At 34.8% G+C, this 25,400-nt stretch overlaps 3 protein-coding genes across 3 annotated transcripts; 1 reads left to right on the forward strand and 2 right to left on the reverse strand.

Moving 5' to 3' along the window:
- Nucleotides 1–35: 35 nt before the first annotated feature.
- On the reverse strand, nucleotides 36–2,098 carry LOC114727055 (long-chain-alcohol oxidase FAO1-like). The gene is made up of 3 exons (XM_028913780.1): nucleotides 1,695–2,098; nucleotides 319–591; nucleotides 36–179 (listed from the first exon to the last, which is right to left on the reverse strand). Exons 1-3 carry the CDS (start codon nucleotides 1,911–1,913, stop codon nucleotides 36–38), a joined length of 636 nt encoding a protein of 211 aa, XP_028769613.1. The 5' UTR covers nucleotides 1,914–2,098.
- Nucleotides 2,099–7,314: 5,216 nt separating this feature from the next.
- On the reverse strand, nucleotides 7,315–11,324 carry LOC114727054 (KIN14B-interacting protein At4g14310-like). The gene is made up of 3 exons (XM_028913779.1): nucleotides 9,434–11,324; nucleotides 8,448–9,058; nucleotides 7,315–8,130 (listed from the first exon to the last, which is right to left on the reverse strand). The coding sequence occupies exons 1-3, from the start codon at nucleotides 11,198–11,200 to the stop codon at nucleotides 7,599–7,601; spliced, it is 2,910 nt and encodes a 969-aa protein (XP_028769612.1). The 5' UTR covers nucleotides 11,201–11,324; the 3' UTR covers nucleotides 7,315–7,598.
- Nucleotides 11,325–21,918: 10,594 nt separating this feature from the next.
- LOC114727053 (plastid-lipid-associated protein 6, chloroplastic-like) lies at nucleotides 21,919–24,608 on the forward strand. The gene is made up of 4 exons (XM_028913778.1): nucleotides 21,919–22,330; nucleotides 23,384–23,620; nucleotides 23,901–24,027; nucleotides 24,179–24,608. Exons 1-4 carry the CDS (start codon nucleotides 22,037–22,039, stop codon nucleotides 24,391–24,393), a joined length of 873 nt encoding a protein of 290 aa, XP_028769611.1. The 5' UTR covers nucleotides 21,919–22,036; the 3' UTR covers nucleotides 24,394–24,608.
- Nucleotides 24,609–25,400: the final 792 nt, after the last annotated feature.

The raw sequence follows: 25,400 nt of genomic DNA on the forward strand, positions 1-25,400 counted from the left end.
TGTGACATGGAGGCCTTTCTCAACTAGAGATTGTTTCAGAGTTGAATCAGACTCATAATGGTTTCTACGATTCCCTTTTGAAGAGGCCTCACGTTAGAGTCATTGCTTGGTTTCTCATCATCAGCAGGCACCTCATATCCAATGGCTTTCCATGCTGGGTTCTCACCATTTTCATCAACCTGCAGGGATCAAAACTTTGGATTCAATGGATTTCCGTTCTGAGAATTTTAATGCAGTCAGGTATGAGTGTATGTAATTCATGAGCGGAATGGAATGGGATGATAATACATAAAAAGATGGAAGGAGGTTGAAGAATACCCAGGAGAAATAAACTAAGAGGCATAAGACTTTGACGTAAGCAAAAGCGAGTCTGATAGGAGTGAGGAAGCGATGCTGGAGCCAGCTCTGAACAACCTTCTCTCGTTTGTGCAAAGGGATGCCTGAGAAATTGTTGAGGAAGGGCCATCTCTCACTGAAACACAGAGATCCACAAAGCAACAATGTGCCTAGCCTTGTCGAGAGAAGCCATAGAATCACTCTAACCAGGATCACTGCTTCTATCAAACCTCTATTCGCTAACTTTTCTGCAACCTGCAGCCCTCTCCTTATAAATCATTATTATACGGCTTATCTAACAATTAATAGATTAAAATGATTATGGTTTTGAAGGAACAAATTAATATTTTTATAGTAAAAAAAGGGGGAATCTTGAGTGCCATTTGTTATGGTTTTGTTATTATTATGCAATTATATTTATTTTTTGGTAGTGAAGATACAATGATTATTTTCATGCATAATTTTTTAATATTTTCTTTTTGATTATGTTTTTATTGTGTGAATTAAGAAAAGTGGAAATGCATGGTTCAGTCCTAACAGATTTTTCATTGAAATTATGTCAATTGTCTGATTGTAAAATTGCATAAATTTAAATATGAATCACTGACACAAACGGATAAATATTTATATGGCTTAAAGAAATAATGCGGCCCTATTCAGTTTCCAAAAACAAATGAATAAATTAAATCGATCGATAGAGGTTTCTTTATTTGGTAATTTTATTACACATGCGCGTCCAAACATGAACACTTATTACATAATATTACTTTTTATCCTAATTATAAAATCACGTTTGTAGATTACAAATAAAGTTTTATAATTAGAACCAGAAGATTACATGATAGGCCAACACTAATTCACATGCAAGCCAAAACTGGTTTAACACTTTAACAAATAGGCGAATTAAATTGACTGGGGCATAAAATAGGCCAATTATGTGAGTACAAGTACAACGTCAACATATGGCTCTAATTTTTTATTATTATTTTAATGGAAAAAATTGATTATATATTAATAGAGGATAACTGCTTTGAAAAGACTTCAAATTAAAGAAATATGGTGGGACACCACAAAGAAAACTACAACTAGAAAGGAGGAGAAATTTTAAAAGTGTGTGAAGTTTATTTTCTTTCACTTCGATTAAAAAAAAGAAAGAAAGAAAGAAAGAAGAAATGGTGAAATTAAACCAACACAAAGTCATGCTAAAAGTTAAAACTTTACACAGAAACAGTGTCATGCCATATGCATGGCCTGTGTTTCTAATGAATTCATCAGAAACCAAACAAACAGAAACTTTCCTTTTTGATACAAAGTTGCAGAGAAAGATCAGAAATGAAGAAGACAGGGTAGGTACGTACCAGATGAGGGATGGGATGGTGAGAAGCAGAAGAAGCCCAGAAGGATGAAAGAGGCTTAGAAGGAGGAGTCTGAGATTGAAGAGCCTCCAAAGGCAAAGAAGGCAACAAAACCTCACATATGCTTCCCAGTGACTTCATCTCTCCTTCTGTGAACCCATGTCTGTATTTCCTCTCTCCTCCTCCTCCTCCTCTCAACAATGGATGACTCTCTCTCCTCATCTCTCTCTCTCTCTGTGTGCTTGTGATCAATAACACAACGTGTGCTTGAGGGTTTGTGTATGTGTGTCTATATATACTAGAAATCAGGAAGAAGGAGTAGTTTATCTGTAAATATAATGATGGTTGGGAGTTGAGGAGGAAGACAGGAAAAGGAAAGAAAGTGATGGGACCTCCACTTCTCTAGAATTTACATTTCTGAGTTATGTGATTTGTGAAAGAGAGGAAATAATCAAGTTTTGGAGTTTCTGGAACCATATTCTGATACATGCTGCACAACAGGGGCAGGATACTTTATTCTTTGGGTTAGGTATAAAGTCATAACATTACACAAAACAAGAACAAATGGACAAAGTTAATCACATGTATGTATCACTGTTTGGGGGTTAATTTTAATTTTGACCAAAATAAGCAAAAAGATGATTATGTGAATGTGAGCAACCATGTTAGGTGGCTTTAACTAAATTCTCTTTGGTTTTAACCCCACCACCATTGCATTTGCATGTCTCTATTGTGTCCTTTAATTCTTTCACAGCTCCTTTTAAGTTAAAATAATTTTAGAAAAGGCACTATCAAGTATCAAATCATGCATATGATGGTAAATATAAGGTAAATATTTATATAAAAAATAAGGAAAATTTTGAAAAAGTCTCCAATTGAAAATTCTACTGGTGAAAATGATTTAAATCAAAACACCACGACTCTGTCTATGCCAAATTTGTAAATGTGTATCAAAATTTATCAAATCATTTCTTACCAATAAAATTTTTAATTCAATTTTCCCCCTTTTCCAAAAAAAAATGTCTCCTCTTTCAAATACAATCGTATCCATCCATCGCTATAACGATTGACCAAGCACCCTCATGCACGCAATGTATATGACCTTAGTAAATATACTTGTTAAGTTGTTATTGGTTGCATATATATGACCTTAACGTTTTCTTTAGGAGAGAACTAAACGACTTTGCTTTAATCGGCCCACATGCATGCACACATATATATAATATAACCCACTGTGTCCTAGATGTTTATATCCCACAATTAATAAATAAGATTATGGGAAGGTTCCTAGTTCCTACCCTGGATTAAATTGTGATGGACAAATTTGAACCAAAACGATGGAACTCTTCATTCATAAGCAAAATATCTTTGGAGTTATTTTACAAAATGAAGAAAGTAGGCTAAAGTATACATTTAGTCATTTAATTTTATGCAAAGTTTTAATTTAGTCTCTTAACTTTAAAAACATACATTTGGTCCTTTAACCCTAAAATCATTAGGCTTTAATGATGATTTTTTTGTAACAATCATAGATGTTTTGAAAACTAAACTTAATATGTTAGCATTTGAAAATATTTTATCAATATTTAAGATCTTAATATCATAATTTTTTTAAAAATCTTTAGAGTTAAAGGACTAAAAGTATATTTTTAAAGTTAAAGAATCAAATTAAAATTTTATACAAAGTTAAAGAACTAAATGTATACTTTAGTCAAGAAAGTATCATTTTAGGTTTACAATATAATATCCATAATTGAAAACGTTGACATTTCTTTTATTCATGACACGATGTTTGATTTATTCAAATTAATTATCGATATAACATGTCCGTCTCTTTAAAATTGAGATGCGATTTATTGTCCATATCCTCAACTTGCTCTGGTTGGTAGAAAATCATTCATCTAACTCATTATCCGGCTCAGGCAACAAAAAAAAAAAAACACTTTTTTAATATTAAAAAAATTGGTACCAAAAAAAAAACTCATTAAGAAATCAAAATCAACATTGGGCATTAAATTGAAGTTCGAAATCCATCATTATTAAGGCCATGCCTTAAAAGTCATACTCATGATCAACGCAATGCAAGCCATCATATTCAATATTTTTGGTTTTAATATAGATTAATTTAATTTTCAGTGATACGGTGTGTGTGTGTGTGTCGAATATTTTTAACATTTTGTAAAGTACAAGGAATTAATTTAAATAAATGTTGAAAAAGGCGATGTACCATATAAATTATTTTCTCATGGAAAAACAAGCTTCCTTATGTTTGGAATAGAATGAGATACTACATAGTATCATATTTATACATTTATGTATGTCCTCATTAAAGCAAGCACCATTTTTTCAATATTATATAAACATTCATTACTCTAATATTATTTTTCTAGTGCATTCAGTATCCCTTAATGTTATCTTTCAGTTAAATCCATCATCGTAATTTTATTTATATTTTAGGATATTAGATACAATATAAATAAGATTAGGACCAAAAAATAACATTTGGCTGTTGTTATATATATTATAAAAAGATTAGGATACTGGATATAAATGAAAAATAACATTAAAGTGTTAAATGTTACCATACCTGTTAAATAAGAAAAGTTGAAAAAATTCCTAATTGACAAATTTAATTGGAGAACGATACCTAAACAGTAAAATGCTACTCCTCCGGTCCTTAATATAGGACCCAATTAGTGAGTTGGTTTTGGTCCTAAATATAAGATCAATTTCTCATATTTATTAATTTTCTCTAAATTACCCCTATAGATATTCCCTCAACTATAATCAAGTAGAAGAGGGAGAGAGGATATTAAGAAAGATGATTATGGTGTTTTAGGAAAAATGTGTCACTTTTCTTATAATTAACTAATTTACCTAACTTCCTTAATCTAATCAAATTAGTTAAATGGGTCTATATTAAGGACGGGAGGAGTACGTTTTATATTTTTTATATCGAAAAGGAATAGGTAGTACCATTCACCAGTTGATTTTAATGAGAGAATTTCTCCCAATTTCTCCGATTAAATATTAAACAAAATATATTGGTAATATCTGATGCTTTCAGTTAGGCATAGTAGTCAGATTTCACTTGCCATACACGTTAGGTACAAGCCTTAATAATGTAATATTGTGACTAAAATTCTTTTAAAAAGAAAAACAAAATTTTACCTACCCTTGTGAATTAAATTTCATTTTCCGCTTTGTTCTAAAAGTAAAAAGTGGAAACAATTGGATTGCATGAAATATTAACGGGGTAAATGACAATCAAAGTGAACTTGGACGATAACACTATCAAATGAAATTTGTACAACATGGGCATGGAGAAAAAGTTAAGAAAAAATCACAATTAAAAACCTTAAAATTTGAAAAACAAAGATAGGGACTCATGATAATTTTACTATAGCTTTTGACAATAATAATACGTCATGAAGTTGTTAAAATCCATACTGAAGTTATTGCGGGTCTTTATCTGTGTTTTTCAAATTTCATGGTCTTTTTTGTGATTTTCCCAAAATTAGACTAAATGTCCTATATTCACATATTTGCATAGTCAAAGAAATTATGATACGAAGTTGCGTTGTTATGAATTTAAGGATCACTATCATCTCTATATTTTCCGTAACCTTTCATGAATGCTATGGAAAATTATGGCCGTAAATATGAAAGCGGTAAGGGCAAAAAAGAACAAAAGCAAAACCTAAAGGGCCATATGAGTATTTAATGGCCCATTTTTTGCCGGCATTTAATGGCAATTTATCAAAACCAACCTCATTTACTTGAGGGGCCATGGATACTTAGCAAGAGCCCTGAACGAGTTGAAGGGACCCATACTTAGCAAGAGCCCTGAACGAGTTGAAGGGACCCACTCTGATGGGGTAGGCCCTTTAGTATCGTAGGCCACTGTAACAATGTCGATATGTGAACAGTATTCCTTCCTGCTCAAAATATATACTAAACTTTATAAATTACGTCTATAAAAAAACTAATTAAAATCAATTTAAAATAATAAATATGTAAGGTATATATATTTTTTTCTTAATATACTATTATTAATAAATAAAATAATAAGTAAAAGAGATAAATAAATAAAAGATGAGAGAGAATATATCAGGATAAAATTAAAAAAACTTCATTAAATACTTAGACAAAAACCAATGTTATCTTATAAAAAAACCAACATTTTAAAAAAAATTTAGCTTATATTTTGAACCGGAGGGAGTTTTTTTTTTTGTTCAAACGTATCCTTCTATAAAAGATAATCCTATTCGGGGCACTTTTCAAACACTAAATGTGGACACTTCTCCTGATGAAGATTCGAACATTGGTTCATTACATCGTAAGAGGTTAGCTTCTTTCACTAAACTCAAGTCCCATTGGCTATTTATTTATTTTTGGTTTAGGAGTATTTTATGCCAATGGTGAAAACTGATATTTTTTGAGATAGGAGGAGCAAATATATATATATATATATATATATTCAAAGTTTACAACTTTACATCAAGCGAATCCACCTTTGAGCAAATTTACGTTGCATGTTAAAGTTGCAATTATTAGCAGTCATTGAAGGCTGATTTCGAGGGTATAAGAAGAGAAGGAAAGGTGAAAAACTGCTCTATTTTTCCCCGGGGGGGGGAGAAAGAGAGAAGAGCACTATTATGAATCAAATTCCAAATATATTTTTTTTGCCTTCAAAATTCCAAATATTTAATGCAACTAATTTTGCCTTCATTGATGGCATCCACGTTGCATGGTGTTAAAAAATATAATAAATGAGAGGGAAAAAATCATTTAGTGCAACTGCCACTAATAAGTAAGACGATCATTAACACCACGGTTAGAAAGTAGAAAGAAAGCTCAATTATCCAGAGATTGGACTCGATTGAGGGGCCGTAAGAATGGAAGAATATTACACAAAAGGGTTGAGCAATAACTGAGTATATCTTTATGCCCACGTCATGTTAAATAGAGAAATTGACATGAGTATAATAATTTATATTTAATAAATAATATTTTAAATTTAAATCTTATGAATTTAGAAGAAAAAAAATTCCAATGGGGATGCAACACCATTCACATTTAAATTAATATTATTTTTCACAGGGCTGTAAAAAAAAAAAATTCAAATGAAGTGAGAACTGAGAAGTCCATCCCACGTCTTTTCTAGAAACTGTAAAGCTAATCATATGTGAAGGCGAGTGAAAGAAAGAGACAATATAAAACGGAAGAGTTGTCAATGAATAAATCATTATGGAATCATAATTAAGTGGTCCGCTTATAACGAACCTACTCTTCCTGGTGTGGCCCAGATAGGCACCGAAGTGGATTTGTAATCACTTCACCAGTTAGATAAGAAAAGCGGTCACCATCTCTTCATTTGTCACTTTTACGAACCGACCCATTCTCTAGTTTAATGGAGGATGCAATTGTTCTGGTAGAATCCACGGTTCTTAGTCTCCGAGCCTTAACCAAGCTCAAAGGCTGTTGGAGTACATATCCATGTGTTTGGTTTCCTAGTACCTATATTTTCAGCTTTCCAGTACAATGATTTTTTCGGAATCAAGGGAAAGAACTCTAAACTTGAAATATAGCAAAACTTGTTTTACAACTAAGCCCCACTTCAGAACAAAAAATTTCATGGCACTCGTGCATTCAAAAACTTTAACACATACAGGCTAAGTTTAATCTTTGGAAGCTTACGCAAAAACATCCATATATTTTACAGCATCCCCTCAAGTGGAAAACTTAAATTTAGCATCTTTAGACCGCATAGAAGGGACTTTAATTTAACTTAACTTATTAGTGGGGAAAGGAAGCAGCAAAAGCAAATGCTTTTTGAATCCCTGAGCAGATTCCTGTCTGTAACATTAGAAGTGCCAACAGACCGTAGAGAGAAATGCCCCAAGACTACGAGAGCTGCTTCCACATAGCTGGTCGATCTCTTGATATGAGGAGTACACGAGAGCCCAGATAATCAAAGGAAGGCCAATATAAGTCATCTGGCCCAATGACTTGGTTGACCATCTGAGTATTAGTGGAATCCATATCGAAAGCCCGCAATGGCTCATCTTTTAATGCATCAAACACAAATAGCCCAAGCCCACAGACGCCCATCACAAAGTTAGAGTTTCCCCAAACCTGTGTGATTGCAGAGTGGTGAGGATGTGCATTGGATTCTGGCATAGCATAGCTGTTGAAGAGCCCTTGTTTACGCAATGAGAATTGTTGCACCATCGATGAGGACTGCTTCTTGCCAATGGAACTTGAAGTTGAGCAACCAAGAAAGATTGAGTCTCCACGTGAGAAAACTGACTGAATGTTCACCCCATGTTTTGATATCCGAAGACCCACACCAGATGGCTGGCGGAAGTCCAAGACGTTGACAGCGTCTGAAGTGCAGAACACACCATCGTTTCCTTCAGCTTCTGATGAGCTCGCCCTGATATTATGTGGAAGGAATAAAGCGACTATGTCATGAACAGTTTGATTGAAGATAATATCAAAACAACAGGAACGAAATATTAGGAGGCAAACAAATTAAGTAGTTGAGGTACAATTAAAACCAAGACGCAGACAATTTCATTGCAGAGTGACAATAGTATAAATGCCAATATATGAACGAATAGAGGGGCTTTCACAAACAATTTCATTCAAGATAACACTAGGACAATATGAACAAAATGCCAACGGGCAAAAAAGTGACCAAGAGATGCTGAGACAAATCAAAAGGTAAGAATGTTAAAGGTTCAAACTCACCTTTGCCGAACCCCTCCACCCAGCTCTGCATCTGTATTACTCACATGTAGAGCAGAAATTTTTTGCCCAGATACAGGAATAGACAGCAGGGCTTGAGGACTAAGTGAATTCACATCCCACAAAGAAATTGTTTCTGCTTCGGTTATCACAACTTTCCCTCTGTTTCTCCACTGCAAAGGACTGGAATAGTCCATTGCAAGAACAGGTTTCTGAACCTCCCATTTCATGACTTGTTCTCCATCACGAATATCAAAGACTTTTACAGCTCTCTGAGAGGTCGCAGTAGAGATAATCAGAGGTCCACAAGGTCTATACCACCATTGCCTGGTTTCAGTGGCCAAACTGCCGGCTCCAGAATTTCTTTGCACAATGTTATTGGACAAGGGTCGAAGAGCTGTCCTAGAGGCGGCTGTTCCGAACTCTAGTTGGAAAGCGCGGAGATCCTTGGTGTAAAAATCCCAAGAGCAAAATCCTGAATCCATAGTATTGCCAGCAGATGCAGCAACTACAAACCTTCCTGAGCAACCGTCGGAACCAGGAGCACGAATTATCCAACAGTCTCTCCACGTGTTAGGTGAAACTCCAGATGGTGGCATATATGAAGCCTTTTCCTGCAAAGATAGTGAACTGTGAGCAGGCACAATGTTTGTTTAAGGTTACAGAAAGAATACGAATCTATAAGCATAATTCGTTACGAAAATGTAATCAAAGATGCAATTGGTTTCAGGAAAAATATGAATATCATATAGGGAAATTTGATCATTTATTTATTTGATCGTTTAATTTAATGAAGAATATGGAGCAACAAAATCAACTAACTGAAATATGAATTACCAGTATTTCCTTAGAACGGAGAACGGCTGGCAAATATAAAGCAACTAAAGAAGGAAACTTTTTTGAACCCGATTACGGAGCATGCATAGCATGGGGCATAGTGCTTACATTTAATGACTAATGACGTGTATAATCTGTAACGGCTTACATACCTCTCGATTCGCGATATCATAATATGAACACGAACCATCATCGTGAGCAATGAGGACAGCCTCCCCTTCAGACACAAACCATCCTCCTACGGCTGTCTTATTTCCTATATCATTCAGCGAATAAATGAAATCATCTTCTGTCTCTTCATCAATATATAGCCCTTGCGTGTTTTCTTGATCATCAAACTCTTCAAGCTTCTCATCAGTTGTGAGAAGTAGCTCAACATCACACTTCTGATTGAAGGCAGATGAGGAGTCTTTTGTTTTAGCAGGTGCACCAGCGCCTGTTTCTTTAACTCCACAATACTTCATATCAGCTTCTCCATCTCTTGATTTGACATTACCTGCCTCTTTATTAAGGTTAGACAAGAACTCTTGTGCTATCTTGCTCTCCTCAATAGGGCTCAGCTCCTTTTCTTCCACCTTTGCTCCAATATCATCTTGCTTTTCCCTGAATTCATTGCTCCGAAAGTTTTCCAATGATGCTTTATTCGACGTTCGATTCTGAAGTAACTTGCGATGAGGAAATAATCTAGCTTCCAATTCCTCACTGTTCAATTCTTTGGCCCCGCGTTTACCCTTGTCAACTTGCTTATTTTGACTATCAATAACCATATTGGGTTCTTTGTTATCATTTGCATTGCTTTTCAAGAACCCTATTTTAGCATTTGAATCACCAGCTACGTGATCTATTGCCTTCTCAATACCCGAAATTTTGTCTTGGATGTCTGAAAGTATGATCTTTGATTGATCAGGGTTATTCAAATCCAGCATCTCCTTAGTCCTCCTAATATCGGACGCTATTCTCTTGACCTTCCCCTCTAAGAAAGCAAGCTTTTCATGAAGTCTGCTGGGATATTTACATGTAACCCCACTACTGGAACAATCACCCCCCGACTCCTTCTCTTTTGGAATGTCCAAAACCTTAGCCTCACCATCAGAATTTCCAACAACCTCGGTAGAAGATGAATTTATGTCATTGCCAGTCTCTTCTAAATCAGAACACTGCCCTGGATGCCCACCCATACCAATATCGGTCGGATTTTTTGACTCAGATTCAGAATGGACCTTCTCACGGTATATCTGCAGATCTCCCCTGTCATGACTTGCACTTGATTTCACAAAAGATTTATTATTTTCACTTTCTCCGACTTTGTTTTCCATTACTCCGCCATTTCTACTCTTAATCCCTGAATTCAAAATCTTTGTTGCACTTTCCTCAGTATGCCCTCGAAATTTTGCTTTACTACCAACCTGCGCGCTTCCTTTGACGCTCAAATCTCTATACCCTTTTGCCTGATTAGAAACTCTCAGACCCCTACTCCCACTGAAAGCAGAACGGTCAGGTTCTGCGACCGACCCCTTAACGACCCGATCCACTGAAACCCGCCTATCTTTTCGGGTATCCGAAAACACCCTGGTAAAGTCAGAAGGGCTAGAGCTCCTACCTCGAGGGACCGACGACGTGGACTTCCTGTCACGACTGTCACTGCCGCTTCCTACCCCTACCAGCGATGCCTTATCGACGCGGGGCATGGGTCGAATAGTAGGTCTCTGGGTCGGGGCCGCGGCGGCTCCACGGGACGTGGATCTCCGATTCTCTTTCTCTGCAGACAATTTACGGAGAGCATTGGCGCTGGGGATTTTGTCGGAGCTTGAAGCAGGGGTTAGAGATCTGGAAGGTCGGTGAGCGGTAACTTTGACGGCGGAGGCGCCGCCGTCGCCTCCGTCTCGGTCTTTCATCCGGCGAGTGGATGAAGTGGACATGGGAAGTTGAGGTAAAAGTAAGAATCAAATTACTATGGGAGAGATTTCTGTGGCAAACAGGAAGAAGAAAGTGGCAGATTTTCTCAGAAGAGGAGGGAATGACGAAACCCGAAAATTGAAAGGGATTCCCTACGCAACTTTGATGTAGGCGGGAAGTGATTGAAATTTTGAGTTTTGAAAAATTGGGAGCTGGATCGGAGGGGGAGAAAAAAAAAAAAAAAAAAAAAGGGGGAAACTGAGCAAAATAAATAAAAATGAGAGCTATCTTCACTTGAGTCAAAATATTTTTTTAAATTACCTAAATGCCAACGCCCCTTTAATTGAGATAATGAGAGAGAATAAACTGAGAAAGAGCGAGAGAGAAATTAATAATTATTTGACACTTTTTAAAATTCAACATTACGCGCTCATAAACACTGAAAATCATAAATAAGCTACTAATAACAATCTCTCCAGTCATGTGATTAAAGGGTATTTGGATGGCAACCAAACCATGGTTTCACAAGTGTTTTTACAGTTTACGAAGTAAATATATAGAGGATTTTACCTCGTTTTACGAAAAAATACTTCTAAGAAACACTTTTGCAATTGCCAAACACCCCTTAAATCTTGTTTTTCAGTCACAAGTGGGATGGCCCAAAAGCCATGTCAAACAGGTCAAAAATTATAGATCGAGCTTATGGCACTAATAGGCTCTTTTTGGCTCCACAAACGCCGAGACAAATGGACTCTAATAGCCTATATTCACGTGTTTAGTGCATATAATATATTACTTTCAATTTTTAATATAAAAATTAGTTTGATATTTGATTTAGTTTTAAATATAATATTTTAATTTACTTTATCCTTTTTATATTTACCTACTCCTCCAATTCTTAATACAAAACCTATTTAACTAATTTAATTATGTTAAAGAAATTAGGTAAGTTAATTATAAGAAATATGACACGTTTTTTCTAAAATACCATAATCATCTTTCTTAATACATCCTCTTTCTCTTCTAATTGGTTATGGTTGATGAAGAATCCACAAAGGATAATTTAGAAAAAAGTGATAAATAATGGAAATGGGTCTTATATTTAAGATCAAAACCGATTCAACAATTGAGTCATGTATTAAGGACCGGAAGAGTATTTTTTAAGATAGTCTTTGTAATAGTTATACGTGTTTAATTTTAACTAATATACATAATTAGTAAGGATATTTTAAATAAGATAATATCTATTTATTACAAATAATTAAATTAATTAATTTTATTAATCTACTCAAATTAGTCACATATCTCTAATATTAAAGATCGTATGTAGTATGGGTTAATATATTGTAAATTTCTTTTTTTTTTTTTATCAGAAAAATATATTGTAAATTTCTTGAAGTTGTATAATTTAATGAGACAGATGCGACGTTATGCCTGATTAGATTTTGATGTATTGAATTGATTTCTCTAATTATTAAAAGAAAATCCCCGCCAACCGTCCAAACTCTTGTAGGGGCCGCTGAGATATCCATGGTCACGCGGATAACATGTATGCATTCATAGTCCATTCGAGCCAAGATAAGCGTAAGGAAGATGATTGAAAATAGTTTCAAGTGACCAAGGCTACTCAAAATTAGTCTGGCTTACAGGTCAAACTCAAGTTTAGGTCTATTTTTATAAGCATAATTCAGGATCAGGGTGTAATTTTAATAATAAAATTTTACACTAAGAGTATCTGGTACCATTTAGTTTTGAAAGATGCAAAACTATACATAAACTATGTTTGATACAATGGTAAAAAAATAACTTATAAGTGGGATAAGCCAGTTTACATGTTTAGAAACTGTTTGGTTGAACTTTTAACCAATCTAACTTATGAGTAAAAAGCTTTTTTTTTAAAGCATGATTGTAAAAGTGCATAAAACTTGGGGGAAATTTCACTGTAGGACCGCAGAAGGCAAATAATTTCAAAGAGCCCCCAAAACTTTCTGAAACCTCACTGCAGGACCAAGGGACCAATCTGATATTAATTTTTAGAGTGAGATTACAATAATAACCCCTCCCTTTTTATTTTATTAAAAAATAAATATTTACCGGAGTTACTGTTCCGGCCACCGGAGGTCGGAGGTCCGGCCACCGGCGCTCAGGTGGCCGCCGTCGGGATCCGGTCACCGGTGGCCGGAACAGTAACTCCGGCGGGACCTCCGGTGGCCGGAGTTTTTTTGTTTAAAACAAAGTGACCAAGGGAGGGTTTGAACCCAGGACCCCTTGGCACACCAAAAGACTTGTAACCACCAAGCCAGGCAACCCATTCAATCATAAAATGCAAATAAAACTACATATAACAAAATAAACGCAACAGTCCAAATGTAAGTGAACAAGTGAAATTAGACGATTTACAAGTGGAATTCAGAAATTTGCAACAAAAGTTAGGAAATTTACAAATAACATAATAGAAGTCAGAACCCAAAATGCAAGTGTTTAGGTGCAAATGAGCAAGTAAAATTTGAAGATTTACAATAAAATTTATGGATTTACAACCCAAATTTGACAAACACAAGAGAATTCACAACCTAAAATGTAAGTGTTTGAATGTAAGTGAACAAGTGAAATTAGACGATTTACAAGTGTAATTCAGCAATTTACAACAAAAATTAGACAATTTACAAATAACATAATAGAAGTCATAACCCAAATGCAAGTGTTTAAGTGCAAATGAGCAAGTGAAATTTGAAGATTTACAATAAAAGTTTATGGATTTACAACCCAAATTTGGCAAACACAAGAGAATTCACAACCCAAAATGTAAGTGTTTGAGTGTAAGTGAACAAGTGAAATTAGACGATTTACAAGTGTAATTCAGCAATTTACAACAAAAATTAGACAATTTACAAATAACATAATAGAAGTCATAACCCCAAATGCAAGTGTTTAAGTGCAAATGAGCAAGTGAAATTTGAAGATTTACAATAAAATTTTATGAATTTACAACCCAAATTTGGTAAACACAAGAGAATTCACAACCCAAAATGTAAGGTTTGAGTGTAAGTGAACAAGTGAAATTAGACGATTTACAAGTGGAATTTAGAAATTTACAACAAAAATTAGGCAATTTACAAATAACATAATAGAAGTCATAACCCCAAATGCAAGTGTTTAAGTGCAAATGAACAAGTGAAATTGTCGAATTTCACTTGTAACTCTATAAACTTTTGTTGTAAATCTTCAAATTTTATTTGCTCATTTACACTTAAACACTTGTATTTGGGATTATGAGTTCCATTATGTTATTTGTAAATTGCCTAATTTTTGTTGTAAATTGCTGAATTCCACTTGTAAATCATCTAATTTCACTTGCTCACTTACACTCAAACACTTATATTTTTGGTTGTGAATTCTCTTGTGTTTACCAAATTTGGGTTGTAAATCCATAAACTTTTATTGTAAATCTTCAAATTTTACTTGCTCATTTGCACTTAAACACTTGTATTTTGGGTTATGACTTCTATTATGTTATTTGTAAATTGCCTAACTTTTGTTGCAAATTTCTGAATTTCACTTGTAAATCGTCTAATTTCACTTGTTTACTTACATTTGGACTGTTGCGTTTATTTTGTTATATGTAGTTTTATTTGCATTTTATGATTGAATGGGTTGCTTGGCTTGGTGGTTACAAGTCTTTTGGTGTGCCAAGGGGTCCTGGGTTCAAACCCTCCCTTGGCCACTTTGTTTTAAACAAAAAAACTCCGGCCACCGGAGGTCCCGCCGGAGTTACTGTTCCGGCCACCGGTGACCGGACCCCGACGGCGGCCACCTGAGCGCTGGTGGCCGGACCTCCGACCTCCGGTGGCCGGAACAGTAACTCCGGTAAATATTTATTTTTTAATAAAATAAAAAGGGAGGGGTATTATTGTAATCTCACTCTAAAAATTAATATCAAATTGGTCCCTTGGTCTTGCAGTGAGGTTTCAGAAAGTTTTGGGGGCTCTTTGATATTAATTGTCTTCTGCGGTCCTATAGTGAAATTTTCCCTAAAACTTATTTATGACTTATGCAAAAGTAGCCTTTTAAAATAAAAAATATTTTTACCATCATGTTTACGTTGTTCTTATGCTTCTATCTACATATTTCTTGTGATTTACAATTGGTTTTAAATTATTTATTTTTAATATTCTCTTAAGTAAAATTAATTTTTACAATATTTTAATTTTTAATATTATTTTTTATTTTATATTTATATAAATTGTGCATAGCATATCATTCAATTAATTATATAATATTATTTGGTTAAAAAATTTTACATTACTATGATTTCTAATTTAAATATAGTTTATTTATTAAATATAACTTCTTCCTATTATAATAATTTAAAATTATTATATTTTATAAATTCATATTTTTATAATTATTTTTAACTATTTAAATAAAAGTTATATATATTTTGGTCATTTTATAAAACTAAACTTATTTATTTAATCATCATCCAAATAACTTTTTTTACTTTACAAACTTATAAAATTCAATCTATATATAAATCATATTATATAATCTAATTTTTATCCAATTTTAATTTTTTAAAAATTATATTAAAAATGGGTTTTATTTTTTTTACCACTAATTCAAATGCAGTGATAATTATTTTAGGAGCAAATTTCCCACAACGGTTGAGAAGGCTACACTGGCGTTACTATTAGAGCAAATTACAAATAAAAACCCCTAATATATAAAATTATGATTAGGAACTCTGAATTTGAAAAATAGCAAATAAGGATCGGGTCTCACTTTTATAAATATGAAATGTTGGTGAAATGTCTAAAATACCCCTTAGTCAAATTGTGATTTGATCTACTGAAATTATTACTCGCTAAAATGAACTTGTCATTTCACATAGTCAATTCATCATTTAGCAAACCCTTAATCAAGTTGTGATTTGATCTACTAAAGTTGTCATTTGTTAAAATGAACTTGTCATTTCTCATAGTCAACTTGTCATTGAGCTGAAGGGTATTTCAGACATTTCAATATGATTTCATATTTGCAAAAATAAGATCGGGTCCTTACTTACTATTTTCTAAATTTAGGGTCTTAAATCATAATTTTATATTTTGGGAGTCATTATTTGCAATGTTCCCTTACTATTATCCTCGTGGGTCCCGCTTGATGTCCCCTCATTTATACTCTCCAATGAAAATCCTTTAACGCCCTTTTTGTGGGTCCCAAACATTTTCCTCGTTTCCTCTCTTTGACCGACCTTCCCTGCATTGCTAGCTTTATGGCACCTTGAAACACCTTCTTCTACCCTTGTTCGTCCCCAGAAGAATCCTGTGACTCATCAGCCGATTCCCTTCGCGTAATGGATTAGCCATGAAGCAACCATTAAGTATACTCCAATTCCCTTTATGTCTTCATGCCTATAAAGTCTTATGGTACAAAATGGCTCTATCTTTGAAATTTTCCTCACTAGTGATACTAATCTCTGGTTCTATCGGAGAAAACAGGGGAGGACAGAGACAATCAATTAGAGCTCAAATGCCACCGCATTGTGCTCTGAAATCTCACTCTAACATCTTGTGGTCATGCCGAAGATGATTTGCACGCCGCAACTGGCTCTCAAGGTCGAGATCTTCATCTTCTCTGCGTTGGTTTCACATTGACGCTATCATATTCATCTCAGCACCTGAAGGATGAATTTAGAAACATTTTGGAACGATTGGGACCAACGGCCTAACTCCAGAAACTATAAGAACCTATCTCAAAGCTCAAATGCAAATTATGGGTTGGTGAGATTGAAAAACTATCGTAATAAGGTACAAAGCTTAGATACCCAAAAACACATCAAGTTCATTATTTGATAACATTTGCATTTTAGATCTTGAAGCTTGGATGGATTATAACAATACAATAATCAAAATATATGAGTATATGTAATATAATGTAAAATACAAAATGCTGCCCCTTTCATATCAAGATTTTTTTTTCCCTTCTCCCAAGGAATGAATTAATGCAGGTCACGGTACAGATGACAAGAAAATGAAAATCAGTGTTCATAAGCATGGAATCCAAAGCACGACTCCTTAGTTTAAGACAACCAGAAGTAAATGGATCCTGACAAGTTATAGAATACAAGTTAGACAGAATGTAGCCGAGAAGTTCCATGAACAATTAAGAATATGCTATGTATCACTCAAACTCAACTGCTATAAGAAATATACTGAACTAAATAGTAGTCTTACTCGGTCCTCCATTTCGAAACTAACCCGCTTTCAGATGGAGCGACGGGAACAACTCTCGGGCAAAGAACTCGAATCTATCGGCGTTCTCCCCTCGCCATCAGAAATGAAGTTTGGCTCTTGCTGGGTAGAGAAGAGGTAGTGAAGCCAGACCGAGAACGACACTGTTTGAGTTAGACGCGATGAGGAAGAAGAAAGCGGGACATACATTAATGGAGAGAGATGGATGAGTGTGAGGATCGGGGGTAGAAAATAAGTGACAGGTGTCCCATATGCAGAGCAACACATGTTAGAAACCGACATTTTGAAGGATTGTGAGGCTGCCAAAAGAGTGGGGTTGCATTTTATTAACCCGTTATACTATGCTGCTTTTTTCTTTTGTGACTTGAAGGGATGGCTAAAGTGGAACGTCAGGAATAACCCAGCAAATAGAAGATTTTCCGGATGGTCGTGGAGCCGAATCTTTGGAACAATTTGCTGGGCGATTTGGAAAAATAGATGCAAGAAAGCCTTTGGTGAGGAAGCTGCGAAACCAAGGGACCTGACCTTCATGATTCTAAATCACATAATGGAGGAAGTACAACATGAAAGATTTCATCATCAGATATACCAGATACCACGGAGCAGTATCACACAACGCGAGCCCCCACCCCCTGACTATGTCAGAGTAGATGTGGATGGATCCAGATCAAGAGAAAGGACAGCAACTTGCGGTGGTTTTATTAGTGACTCTCTCGGTCATCGGAAGGGAGGGTTTCGGCAGAAATTGGGTGTTATGTCCTCAACTGCTGCGGGATTACATGCCATTCTGACAAGACTAAAGCTCTGCAAACAGTTGGGATATAGTGATGCTCTTCATCTATTGTTGACGGACTGTGACCCCTCGCACCCTTGGAAGGAGACAGTACAGGACTTGAGACAACTGATCTTTGATAATTGGGACACTGAGATATCGCACGCCTTCAGAGAAAACCAGGGATGCGCTGATAGACTAGCCAGGATGGCTCATTTTATAGAACATGACTGTATTTTCTTACAGGATATCCCAAACCATTGCGTAGGATGGTATATTTCGGGACAGGGTCAAGTAACCCAGTAACATTTGTCGTTTTGTATTGGGTAGGGAATTACTTTTTTTCAGTGATTATATATTTTTGCGCCTTTTAAAATTGATGCAAAATTTTGTTGTTAAAATTACATCTTGATCTTATAACTTAAATTAAGTATATAAATTATTTATAAAATTACTTATTTGACCTTAACTTCAAGTCTCATATCTCATCATTCTCACACAAATTGAACCCTTTCAATTACCAATTGTTTGCCTCCATACCTCTTCTCTTTGGCTGTCAAGATGGCAATGCTAATTCATTCCCTATTTCTTAATTTGCACTGTTTACTGGAGCATAATAAGGTCCTATTGGTCATCATGATTGAAATAATTTATAAGCACATTTTATGTAAACTGAGATAAAACTCCTTTCACATATTTACCTTGTATTTTGTTAATCACGATTGAAAAATTATTTATAAACTGTTCTAGACGGATCCTAAAGTATTAGACAAAATGAATTATTAGAATCCCGATAGGAAGTGTTTGTCCTGATTTATATGGGAAAAGGCGAAATCTAAGGGTCCGTTTGGATCAGCGATTGGAAAAAGCAGCTTATAGAAAAAGTAGCTTATGGAAAAGTAAAGCTGGTAAAAGTTAAATTGGATAAGCTGAATTGTGTTTGGATTGGAGTTCAGACAAGTTAGTTTACAAAAATGAGATTGGAAAAAGTTTGTTTGGATTATAGTTGAGTAAAAGTAACTTTGGCTGAAAAATTACCAAAATGGGCATGAGTTTTAATAGATAATGAAACATGATTAAAAAAATAATTTCGCATAATACAATGAAATTAAAATAATTTAATATGAAGAAATCACAAAAAATATTTTAAATATAAAGTGAAACATGAAAAAATAAAAGTATATTTTTAGGAGCATATTTAAAAATAAAAATATATTTCTAACTTATTCATTACTTTCAACTAATGTTAATTGATTTTTTATTATCTACAAATTAGTTATTTGAGGCTTATAATAAGAACCAAAAGAAGTAATAAATTTCTTAACTTTTTCTTTCTCCATATTTCAAAAGCCATAAGCCATAAGCTATAAGTCATAAGCTGTTAATTTTAGCTTATATCTTATTGTAGCTTTTCAGACAAAAGCCCGATTGCAAAAAAGCTGATCCAAATAGACTTTACTTTTGTCAATCGAGCTTATAGAGCTTATAAGCTACTTATAAGCTCCAAATAAGTGTTGCCAAACAGGCACTAAGTTGACATAGAGCTTGTTATATTTGAGTTGGTTTTTTTTTAAAAAAAAAAATCTCCTGAGTAAACAAGTGATTAAGTTTTCTTATTTTTACGTACTCAAACGACTATTGTTACTGTGCATTTTTTCTTTCTCTTATTAATATCTTATAGTACGTGGGATAATGCATCCTAGGTTTTTAAGGCATAATGTAGATTTTTAAACATGCTTGAATGGTTACATGTGAATTTGGAGATGAAGGCTTTTAAGCTTGTTTTAGATATTTATATTTTACGTGGGTCTTTAAAAAGTTTATAAGCTTTGTCTGGCATTTTGAAAGTTGGTGCTTAAGTATAAACAAAAGTTTTAATACTGACTCAGACTTTAGATGTATGTTACACGCTCATACTTGTTTAACTAAAACTTAGCCCAAGTTATTTTCACCTCTGGTGCGAAAAGTGGCTGCCTTTTTCTCCCGCCGTAAAAACCCATTAACAATACCCATGATATACTTATATAGTTTGACCAGCATGTTTGGTTGTTGCCGTATGTGCATTTAACTTGACCTGATAGAGTCGGAAACACATTAAATAGAGCCTGGTTTTTTTTAAAAAAAAAAGAAAAAAAGAAAAAAGAGAGAGGTACACAAATAAACTTACCCATGCACTTCTTGTTTTTAAAAAATCTGAATCAATATAGTCATTCAGTCCTAAATATAAAACTTTTATACACTTTAATATAAAGGTCTTATATTTTGAATCGGAAGAATACATCTATTTCTTTTACCTAAACCTCCTCATGTGTGAGTGCTCATTCCACAAGGCATAGCTGTTTTATAAAGCACTTCTGATTCAAAATATAAGTTAAACCTTATATATTTATGTTTATAAAAAAATTAGTTAAAATCAATTTAAAACAGTAAATACATAAGGCATATATATTTTTTCTAAATATATCCTTATTAATGAAGATAATAAATATATATAAAAAATAAACGAATCAAAAAGCAAAGAGAATATATGTGGATAAAATTGAAAAAAAAAAGACTCATCGAGTATTTATACAAAAATAAATGTTATCTTATAAAAAAATCAAACCCCTTCAACAAAGTTTAGCTTATATTTTAAACAGGAGGGAGTACTACCTTCCACATTGTTAAAATTTAGTGGGGTCTCGATTCTAACCTTTATACTTTGAGGTCTTATGTTACACAATCTGCTAAAAAAAATTTCTTAAACTTGCGTAGATAGCTGCTTGCCATGAATTAATATGTTATTTTACCAATGAAGCATAATAAGCTAATTATCATCCTTTCAAAAAAGTGAAAGAAATTATTGCTTATAGTACTTAATATAAAAACTAATTTGACATTTAATTTGATCTTAAATATAAGATTCAAATTCATATTGTTTCTCATATTTATCTTTTTTTTTAAGATAGTCCTTATAGTAGTTATACATGCTAAAAATCTTATCAAATGGTAATTCTAGCTAATACACATAATTAACAAAAGTGTTTTAAGAAAAGCAACACTTTTTTATTACAAATAACTAACTTGACTAATTTTTTCAATCTATTCAAATTATTTAACTATTTATTATATTAAAAATCGGAGGTAGTATATTTTACCTAACAAAAAATTACTATTTCTGGTTCTTAATATAAAAGCCAAACAATTAATCATAAATATTAAAAAAATTAGTTAAGTTAATCATTTATAATAAATAGATGTTGTCCTATGATATTAATAATGTACATTAAAACTACCTTTTGATGAAGATTTCTTAACACATGCAATTAACATGAAGATTAATTAGGGACAAAATAGATAAAAATAAAAAATAAAATGAATTGAGATTTTATATTTAAAATTAAATTAAATTTTTAAATAGTTTTTATACTAGCGGCGGCAGGAGGAAATGTATCAAAACAAACGCACCCTATGTAAAGAATAGCTCATCTGAAAAACCAAGCAGCACGCAAGATGAACGGAGGCTTGTAGAGTTGAATAAAGGGACCTCGCTGAAATGCTGAATGCGAGGATCCAATAGCTTTTTTTTATTGCAAAAAAAAAGTACGTTATGTACTATCTGACTATTTGTACATGAGACGGGGACCCATTCGATTTCGAGCGCTACGTGGCGCCCTATAAAGCGGCGTATGAGTTGAGCCAGTCATCTTCATTCTTTGTCGCTTTTCTCATCCATCAGCCAGTGCTTCTCTCTCACTCTCACACTCAGAACGTCCCACGAAAATCTCGATACCACTGCGAATATTCCCCCTCCTTCGGTTTCGCTCTCCTCTTCCGACTTGTTAACCAGCTCCTGGATGGCCATGCATTCCGTCGCTGTTCTTCCCCAATCTCCTATCTCCATTTCTCACCGCTTAACATCCTCCTCCTCCTCCTCTTCCCCTGTCAGGAATTTAATTCCCTGCAATGCAAAGGGCATTCTCCAATCGTCTCTGTGGCAACATTCCCAGAGCCGCCGCAAGCGAAGCCTTGTTCTGAATTCGGCTGCGGACCAAGTCTCTGTCGCTGACACTCCTTCGCCTCCTTCACGGTCTCCGGGAAACGGAGGCCCGCCGGCAGATCTTATCGCTTCTCTGAAGCTCAATTTACTGGTGGGTTTCTTTCCTCCATTATAAAACTCGTGTATCTTCGATCGACCCCAGATTCCCTTTTTCTCTTCCATTCGCATCTTCCAATACTGTTTAGTTGTAATTGAGAATATTTTTGTAAACGATTCAATATAGTATTAGCTTGTCCGCTAGGTTGCGGAAATGCCCCTTTCTTGATCTTGGGGTTCTCGCCTTTGTTTTACTTTGTCCTCCTTTGAGTTGAATAATGTTATTAAACTGAGCCCGCTGGAGAATCTGAAATATTTTGAAATTTGCTTTCTCTTGATCGAGCAGTTTGGAAGCTACAGACTTGGAATTGGGGCATTTTTTTTTATTAAATTAGGAGCTCTGCTATCCAGCTGACATGGCTGCTACTTTGCACTGATATCTTGTTTCACTGAAAGCTGTAGTCCTTATGCATGCTGATTGTATAGTAATAAACTGATGAATCTCATGTGCAACTGAAGCCAGTGTGACGCTGAACTGAGTTTGGAGACGACAAATTATAATGTATTTTACTTCCACTCTTTAATTTGATGTGTTTCAGGTTCCTGCAATGGCAACATGCCAAAATGAGAACAAACATTGTCAGTTTTTTTTATTAGGATGCTGATAAAACTCGATGGATTATATAGATTTAACTGATATACCCCATTATTCATTGCCTATGGAGCATAATGTTATCTCTGGTTGTAGTTTTGTATACGGTGGATGCTGATGTGTTGACGTTAAAGGAGGATTTCTGTTATCTATCATGATGGTTTTCTGGTTCCATTGCATCCTTTCCCCCCTTGGGCCATCCATATTCTGTATGCATATGAGCTGAATTTTTCCCGATACATCCCATGCTGGTAGTGTTGGGGTCCAACAGGTGTCCAACTTATCTAAGGCCGTTAGTGGTCCGAATGCAGTAAAATATGTTGCTCATACAGCAGAGGTCCTGCATAAATTCCTAATGCCTGGGCACTCGTAAACATGATGCTCTACTCAAAACTCTGACTTTTATCATTATTCCTTTTTATGTATTTGTACCAAGACTTGTCTTTATTAATGCAGAGTGCTATTTCTGGGCTAAATAGAGGTCTTGCTGCTAATGAAGATGATCTACGAAAGGCAGATGCTGCAGCTAAGGATCTTGAAAGTGTTGGAGGACTGGTAGATCTGACAGTTGACCTGGATAAATTGCAAGGGAGGTGGAAACTGATTTATAGCAGTGCCTTCTCATCTCGTACACTAGGTGGGAGCCGTCCTGGCCCTCCAACTGGAAGGCTTCTTCCTATAACTCTTGGTCAGGTACCTTAACATAAATGTTACTATGGTAATTCATTTTTGCTCTGTGACGTGTTCCCTTAATTATAATACTGTTAGAGCTTTACGTGACTGAGTTTCTATTATATTTTTTTCAAAATTCTGATGGCTACTGAGCCATATTCTTCTGGATGACATGTATCAATTTGCGCATACAGCTGAGTCTGAGAAACTGATATTGCTTGCTTGTTTGATTTTGCTTCTGGCTCTACAATTTCTCATCAATGGTTAAGTCTACCGAGCGTATATTTTGCTTTGCTGACAGGTTTTTCAACGAATTGATATCCTGAGCAAGGATTTTGATAATATAGTGGAGCTTCAACTGGGTGCTCCATGGCCCCTTCCACCTGTCGAAGTAACAGCCACATTAGCTCATAAATTTGAACTCATAGGTTGGTTTATTATCGTTTTGTGTCTTCATCGGTTATAATCTATGCCTATCTTTTTCTATAATATTTTGTACGACTGCTATTTGCCAGAAATGACTATCTTTCAATCTCAGATACTATCTGATTCTGCTGTGGGTGTTTCTTATAACTGCAGGATCTTCAAAGATAAAAATAAATTTTGAAAAAACTACTGTGAAGGCAACTGGGAACCTGTCGCAATTGCCACCATTTGAGATACCTCGAATTCCAGATCAATTTAGGCCTCCATCTAACACTGGAAGTGGTGAATTTGAAGTGACGTATCTTGATTCAGATACCCGCGTTACTAGAGGAGATGGAGGTGAGCTAAGGGTCTTTGTGATCTCATGATTTCCTGGAATGTACACCGGGCCTGCTAAACTTGGGGAACCTTTTACTCTTTAATATTGACGATGTTAATCATTTGATCGATTTTTCGTATTCTTGCTTTCGATTCTTACATTTTGTAAAATAGACATACTTGTATACTAAATCCGAGTAAAATGTATCTTCAAGGATGTTATGTTCTGTTTAAATGTAAGATTATCAGCTTCAAGGGAACGCCACTTTATTGCCCCGAGACCTGGAAATTTTAGTTTATGGTCAACTCTTTTGTCTGCATTAACACCCCACCAGCCCACACACTAGCGCCCACTAGTAACACTCCCATTTTGTTGCCAAAAGCTATATTATTATTCTGAGATGATTTTTAACACTGAATTTCAGAAACCATGTGAACCGTATGCTGTAATTGAGAATGGGTGGAGAAATTATGTAATATTGCAGGATGATAATAAAGTTGCTAAGACTATTGCAACTGCGATTTCTTGGAGTCCCCCAATTGCCGGATAGATAAAGGTTAATGTGGACGGTGCCATGACTGCAAATTTGAGAAAAACTGGGTGTGGCGGAGTCCTAAGAGATAGTAATGGTACATGGATAGCAGGATTTTCTCATTTCATTGGTTTTTGCACTGCTATGGAGGCTGAACAATGGGCTATCTTTAAGGGGCTTAAATTAGCCTGGGATCTTGGTTTCAAGAACGTGATTTTGGAATCTGATTCCAAAATATCAATTGATTTGTTGAAGAAAAAAGGCATCGATACGGAGAGCCTACTTTGTCTCCAAATAAGAGAGTTAATGAAGAATGACTGGGAACTGGAAATACGGAACATCCCAAGGGAGAAGAATCAACTTGCAGATTCGTTGGCAAAAGGAGGCTTATCTAACTCCTCTCTTTTTAATTCGTCTCCTCCTCATTTGAGGACCTTGTTTGAAGCTGAGTGTTTGGGATAGTCCCCATAAGTTTGCTGTTTTAGTTTTTGGGCTTCTGCCCTCTTGTTTACCAAAAAAAAAAA

Source organism: Neltuma alba, unplaced genomic scaffold (genome assembly GCF_004799145.2).
Source record: "Neltuma alba isolate B1F8T4 unplaced genomic scaffold, ASM479914v2 tig00012432_pilon, whole genome shotgun sequence".
Lineage (NCBI taxonomy): Eukaryota > Viridiplantae > Streptophyta > Magnoliopsida > Fabales > Fabaceae > Neltuma > Neltuma alba.